The sequence below is a fragment of the Centruroides sculpturatus genome, unplaced genomic scaffold, assembly GCF_000671375.1.
Source record: "Centruroides sculpturatus isolate CEXI.00-Female unplaced genomic scaffold, Cexi_2.0 scaffold1831, whole genome shotgun sequence".
Taxonomy (NCBI): domain Eukaryota; kingdom Metazoa; phylum Arthropoda; class Arachnida; order Scorpiones; family Buthidae; genus Centruroides; species Centruroides sculpturatus.
The window spans coordinates 110,172-117,587 of NW_019386021.1; the positions used below are offsets into that span (position 1 = coordinate 110,172).

General features: G+C 27.7%; 1 protein-coding gene across 2 annotated transcripts in view; it reads left to right on the top strand.

Annotated features, from left to right (window-relative positions):
- LOC111613161 (GTP-binding protein Rheb homolog) overlaps positions 1-6,326 on the top strand; it is a 41,724-nt gene extending 35,398 nt beyond the window's left edge. For both annotated transcript variants that reach the window (XM_023354484.1, XM_023354485.1), the window contains exons 6-9: positions 1,564-1,611; positions 4,586-4,667; positions 4,764-4,864; positions 5,162-6,326. In XM_023354484.1, the coding sequence (XP_023210252.1) occupies positions 1,564-1,611; positions 4,586-4,667; positions 4,764-4,853 (220 nt within the window). In that variant the 3' untranslated portion in view covers positions 4,854-4,864; positions 5,162-6,326. The remainder of the gene's footprint in view (positions 1-1,563; positions 1,612-4,585; positions 4,668-4,763; positions 4,865-5,161) is intronic.
- The last annotated feature ends 1,090 nt before the right edge of the window (positions 6,327-7,416 follow it).

Here is a 7,416-nt window from a genome sequence, read left to right on the forward strand (position 1 = left end):
GATGAAAACCAGCTTTAAGCAACGGCGTAGTCGAACAGTACACACTCGGTAAGTAATCCTATAATTTTTTGTTTATAGCATAGTTTATACAGATTATTCCCAAAAAATTATACGTGTTTTGGAAATGTTGAGTCGAATTAGTCTAGAATCGGTTAATTTTATAGAAGAAAACCTTTCGAACAGCCTTAGTCCGTAAAGTTCCCACCTATCGGGCTGCGATTGGCTCATGTATTTAATCGTTCCTACAACGTAAAATTTGATTAGCGTGGAACATATCTAAGCGTTATAGGGGGGTCTACTGTATATAGGTGTAAATTACATAAAGGTTTTATTTCAATTCTAGCAATTTTTTTTGCAGAGTATACCTTGCTGTAGCAATTCACAAGAAATTATGATACTTTGAATATTATTTACTATAAAATTAATAATTTATTTCATGAATCTTACACAGTATCAGACCATTTTAAATATCCAACTTCCAGAAATTCAGAATTACCAGAAAACCAGCTATTTTTGAATTTGATGAGTTATAGTGCAGCTGTAGTTTGCCACATGGCCATTTTGTTTTGTTTTCCATGGTGTATTCATCACATGATGTCAGTTCTAGTGTGACTGTTAGCATTCATTGTGTTAAAAACAGTTTAGTTCTTTACTTTCCATTGTGCCTTTTTTATTTTAAGTATGTATTTAGCCTGTGTTCAGAAAACAGAAATCTAGAAAACTGGATTTCTTCTGGTCCCAAGCTTGTCAGATATTTGGTCTGGTACTGTATTATAATACTTTAGTACAGTTGAAAGAAATAAATTATCATTTAAATTATTAACAACATAGTACAGTCGACCCCCCCATAACATGGTAGATACGTTCCGGTTTTTATGAATCCATTTTCTACGAGTCCAGCCAATCACAGCCTGGCACATATGCAGTTTATGGACTACGGCTGTTTGAAAGGTTTCTTCCATAAAATTAATTGATTCTAGACTAATTCGACTCAACATTTCCAAAATATGTATAATTTTTTGGGAATAATCCATATAAGCTATGCTATAAACAAAAATTGTAGGATTACTTACCGAGTGTGCACCATTCGACTACACCATTGCTTAAGCTTGTTTTTGTTGTGGCGCTTGTCATTGAATGGCACTTGCGTGCTTCCTGATAAATTATTTTTTTTGCGAAAAATTCGCTGAACTTTGGAGACATCATTAATATAAATATAATTTTTATGGACGTTAAATAATAAATGGTTTTTAGTAGGTCCGCTGCTCGTTTAAACTCAACGGTTTGTGCAATATCCGCTATTGGTCTAGATTTGACCAATTCTGTTGCGACACAAGTCAGCAATGACATTTTACTGAATTATAGGGGTTTTTTTTAGCATGTTTGTACGAATACTGTTGTAATTTTTTCGCTGTGATATATGAATCCGAACTATAGGAACCCGTGTCATAGAGGGGTCGACTGTATGTAATTTTATCTGAAAGTATTTAAAAATTTAACTGAAATATAATGAAAATTTATCATCATCATTTTGTAATTAGTAATAATTATTTTTGTTTTCAGTGTTCCAATTATTCTTGTAGGAAATAAAGTAGATCTGCACATGGAGAGGTGAGTTTAAAATTTTTAAATATAGGATATTGAACTTTACTATCGACAGAAAAAATATTCAAATACAAAGAAAAATATATTATTAATATAACTAAGGAGCATGTATCCTAAAGTCATTATTTATCAAAATAAGGTTGAATACAGATAGGTTGTTTAATATTCAGATGATATGATCAGAACTGCAATTCAACTTTAATGTTAACCCATTTCATTAACCTCTGAAAATGGTCAGCTTTGAAATGGTGAAATTTGAGCTTGATTTTGTCCCCAACTCCTTTGTGGATCCAGCTTCCTAATCATTTTCATAAATTTTTTGCTTAAGTTTGTACCAAAATCTCTCAATCAGTCACAGTTGTAGAACATTTGGAATGTTCACTTCAAGGAGATGTATCAAATTCTGTAATGGACCAATTTTGCAATTGTGTCATGAACATAATGGGTAGTGGCCATATCTGGCCAGAGGACATATTCTTGGTTAGGATAGTATTTCTTTAGGAAGCATAATAACTCCTTCTGAATGCATTGCCATATGCTTTTTTGGTGATGGAGAGTCAAGATGGAGCAATGAAAGCCTCTTTGCACTGATTGCCAGCCAAACCAGAGTAGCAAGTTGCTTTGTCATGTATTTTGTAGCAGACTCATTTCTTGAGAGTCACTTAATGTTCTTTCAGATTTTGGTGAACATGTCTGTGTAAAACTTCAAACTTTCTTCCCAATTTTCTAAGCATTTGTCTAGTTTTTTCCAAGGCTTCTTCTTCCAATTAGTTGTTCTTCCTTTCAGCCATTTTTCTTCTTTCAAACACTTCCCTTTCTTTCTGCAGGTTTTCCTTGCTTTACCGTTGAAATGATGCTCTATACACCATGGAATTCCCATTGTAGAGAGATATTTAACTGAATAAGATTCTTACTTTTGCAGTTTTCAGTATAAAATCTGCCAATAACATTTCTTCTATCAAATTCATTTAATCCAGACGCTTAACATACCTTAAAAATCAGCAAAATAATTTAATTAGTAACATTTTTGGCCTTTTTTTTAAAGATCATCTTCAGGCAAGTTACAATAAAATGGAACAATGCAAAAAATAGAAGTTTACAATATCAAATGTTTTAGAACATGGAAGTTGGACAGTTTCCATTTTAAAAATGGAACATTATTTGTGTAAACTTTTTCAATAAATGGGAATCAAGAACATTTTAGAAAAAATGTTTGCTATATCATGTATGTGCAATTATTTCAAATTACCAGAAAACACTAATTAAAATTTGTGCAGATTTTTAGGATACACAACTATATTGTAAAAAAACCTGCATTTAAATTTACATCAGTGCACAATATTATATAATATGAAAGTCTCATATCTTTTACTTTAACCTGTCCTGTGTTGTTCCCGAAAATATTCGTGTTGACCTCATTGACCTGTGTGGGTGATCCCGAATATTTTCGTGTTTACATCGGAATGTTTTTGATACTAGATGTCGCTATGCATCACAATTTTTATATTAAAACGAATTTTTTAAATAATTTTTTTTTTGTTTCCATATTATTCAATATATTTATTTTGTTTGTGAAACATAAAAATATAATTTTTTACAATACGGTAAACATGATTATTATTTTAAAAAAAAATTTAGGCTTAACATCGACGAAAATTCAACATGGCGTCACAGGCAACAAATAAAAATTTCAACATCGAACAAATCTAAATAAGAAATATATATTTAACAGTACAAAATTTATATATAAATTTTATTATAATAAACCTAGAATAATTTATTATAATAAATTACTAACCTAGAAATTTTATTATAATAAAATTTAGAAATAACTTTTCAAATTTAGGTAAAAACATACCTAAATTTGAAAAGTTATTTCTAAAATATACTTTACTCTCAATAATTCAAACTAATTATTGTACAAAGTTGTCCTTAATTTCCTTTCCTTTACACATAACCTTACTAGACTAAATTTGATTCTGGATTCCTTGGTGGCAAGCTAACATCTTACTGCCTTGGCTGTCCACCAGGCCATATATTTATGTTAAAATTAAAATGTATAGTAAATATTAATTTTACAAATCATCATGTTTTTAAAACATAATCTATGGTTTGTATTTGGTTGGAACGTTGAGCATTAAAATGAATAAAATTGGTAGATTAAATAGAGTTCAGATTAGTGAGAGAGCACTGTATTTTGCAAAAATTTCCCAATCTTAATAGAACTAAAAAATGGACTATAAGAATTATTGTGTTTTAATTACACACTATAATTCTTGCAGATTTCTACAGAAATATTAAGTATGTGGGCAAGACAATAAGAGTTTAGTATCTAGAAAAATATGGTTTGCTAGTTCATATCTTGTCTGAGGCTACTGATGATTTTTGAATCTCATTTCCATTATTTTAAATATTGCTGTTATATTTTGAATAATATGAAAATTCTGAAAGTTGGGAAAAAACTATATAAATTAAAGCTAAAATTAAAAGAATAAGTCTGTTGAAGAGCAGTCAACATTTATTCACTTTCACAATAGTTTTTGACAACTGACCATAATCCCAATATGGTATGGATGGAAAAAAAAGAAGACTTCTGCATAGTTACCAGCTCTAATTATATTATAATTATAGTTTTAGAAGTGATCTTTAAATATCATAAAAGACCTATCAGATTGAATCTCTTACAAATAAAATATAATACCAATTTTTAAGATTTAAAATAAAAATATATTGATATAATTCAAACAAATTTGTTTCAACAAACATGACAATGATAAGATAAACAAATTTTATTATAATAGAATATTTTAAATATAAATATAAAAAATGTGAACTAAAAATTAGAATCATGAATGAAAGTATTTTTATGGAAAAAAAGAACTTTTTCAAAGTATTTTATTAATTATTTTTTGTTTAAATAGAAAGAAATTGTACAATGTAAAATGATAGTAAAAAATTTGATATTTTATTTTTTATATAGAGTTGTTAGTTACGAAGAAGGTAAAAGAACTGCAGCAACAATGAAAGCAGAATTTATAGAAGCATCTGCCAAACAAAATCAAGTAAACATGAAGAATATTTATTTACTAATTAATAAAAAATATAAATTATTAAAGATAATTTTTAAAATTATTAATTATGAATATATAATTTTCCAGAGTGTCACAGAGATATTTACCACTATAATATGGGAAATTGAAAAAGCCAATGGAGACGTTCAGGAAAAGTCAAGTTGTGTATTGTCGTGATAAAAATACAGATATTAAATTACGGCNAGAGTTGTTAGTTACGAAGAAGGTAAAAGAACTGCAGCAACAATGAAAGCAGAATTTATAGAAGCATCTGCCAAACAAAATCAAGTAAACATGAAGAATATTTATTTACTAATTAATAAAAAATATAAATTATTAAAGATAATTTTTAAAATTATTAATTATGAATATATAATTTTCCAGAGTGTCACAGAGATATTTACCACTATAATATGGGAAATTGAAAAAGCCAATGGAGACGTTCAGGAAAAGTCAAGTTGTGTATTGTCGTGATAAAAATACAGATATTAAATTACGGCATTATGCATAAAGGACAGATACATTACGTAAACATAATTCGACCTGCTCTATATTGCATATGTACATTGGCAACATATACATTAATGATATCAGTTTACTTTTCACAAATCTACAAATTTACAAAATCAAACATGGTTAAGCATTATGAATTTTTTTTTAAGATCTTAAAAGATCATATATCTATTATTCTGTCTCATTTATTTAGAATCCATTATATGATTCTTGTACAGTTCTTCCTATTACAAGCAGCATTGTTTGATTTTTGGGGGGAATATATATATATATATAAATATAAATATATATTTATCAATTAGATTAATACTTTAACCAAGAAAGAAATTAGCATTGTATATATTGAAATTATTCCATTGTAAAGATAATTCATACTATGGAAGATTGCATTTAGAATGATCAATTTATACCACTGCAAGTGCACTGTTAAATGTAGCTTGGCAAATAACAGTGATTAAATTTAAAAACCCATTAAAAATGAGGGTTTTCTTTAGTTAATGTAAAACAGATTGCTACATGTATAGAGTTATGACTTGAGTTCATACAATACTTAAAACCTTGATTAGAGTTTTTTTACTAATTATGAAAGAATAAATTGTATGTATTTGCTGGTAGTCTGTCTTTTATGAAAATGCTATACAAAATACAGTATATGGAGTATGCTGAGAATATATTTCATGTCAGCTTACACAATATGAAAATAATGTAATTTTTCATATATCATAAAAGAGCTTTTATTTAAATCTGCTTGAAAGAATGTGATAATTAAAATTTATTTTAGAAACAAAGATAGAAATGTCACTTGGATAATAGCAGATTTTATTTAGATATATGTTAAGAATGAAGGACATTGAGATTTTTGTATAGGAATATCTCCCAAAACGCAATTACTTGTTATTTATGCAAAAAAAAAAAAAAAATGCAATATGTACAAAAGTACAAAATGGAACTTTGAATATATGCTGAAGTATATTCAAAGCATTCAAACCATAATAATATAATAAGTAGGAATTGTATTCCTATATGAAATGTGGCATCTTAATATTCCTAACAATATAACAATGGTCTATTCAAATCTCCATCAATGTGATATATTCTTCGTAAGAGTTGTCTTGAAATCTAATTTTTAAAAAATTTAAAAAGCAAAGCATGATTATGTGTGATGAACAATCAGGATTAAACAAGATTTTTCATTTTATTTTACATCAGTGATGAAAGTAGTTTTGATTTGTTATCTTTGATATTGTGATTATATGTCCAATCCATTCCAAAACTGATGCCTGAGTTACATATATTATCCAAATGGGACTTGTAAATGTCAAAATTGTTAACTTAATTGATTTTTATATGAGATTATTCTTATTTTATAGACTGACAAAAGAAAAAAAATTCAAATAATAATTTCAAAAATCATGCAAGAGATTGGCTTTTTTAGTCTCATGGAATATTGAAAGGTAATTTGATTTTCAAATCCTTTTTTATTGCAATTGATCTGTTCTCATTGCTGTGCAGTTGCACATTTAGACTGTTTGGTCGTCTAATTTGGAACAGAATGTAACTATTTAAAGATATAAAAAGCAATTAAAAAAATAACCAACTTGATCAAGCACTTTTATATAAATTGGGCAAAGCATAATATTTCATTGTATCATAATGTAAAAGGAAATTAAATGTAGTTAAATAAAATTTCACATTGATAAATATACAATATTTTACAGCATATAAAATGTATTTCCATTTGAACACAGAATATTTAAGAAAAAATATTCAGTGTATTTAAAAACCATGCCACACCCTGGCATTTGGTCCCAAATTTTTTTACTGTACTCTGGTTGAAAAAAGTAAAATTAGAATGCACACTTTTATCAGGAAAAAAGAGACGTTTAAAATAATTCTTTACCAACAACTTAAGAATTAAAATTTACCATTAAATATTCAACTTGAATACATGAAAAGGTTGTTTAGCAATAGCAAATAATGATCTTAATAATAATGTGTTTGATTAAACAATAACATTTTTATTCAAGAGTCTGTAGAGGTTATCTGTAGCCTGTTGAAGGCCATTTGGAGAATTCATTAGCCTATGGGAGATCACAATTTCACATGTATGACACAGGACTGTTTTTCTTTTTTTGGTTGAAGTTGTCTTGTATGCTGTAAAATACAGTAAATGAAGAAATTAATATGTTAAATTGTTCTTAAAAGAAAACCAAGTTAATTATTATTT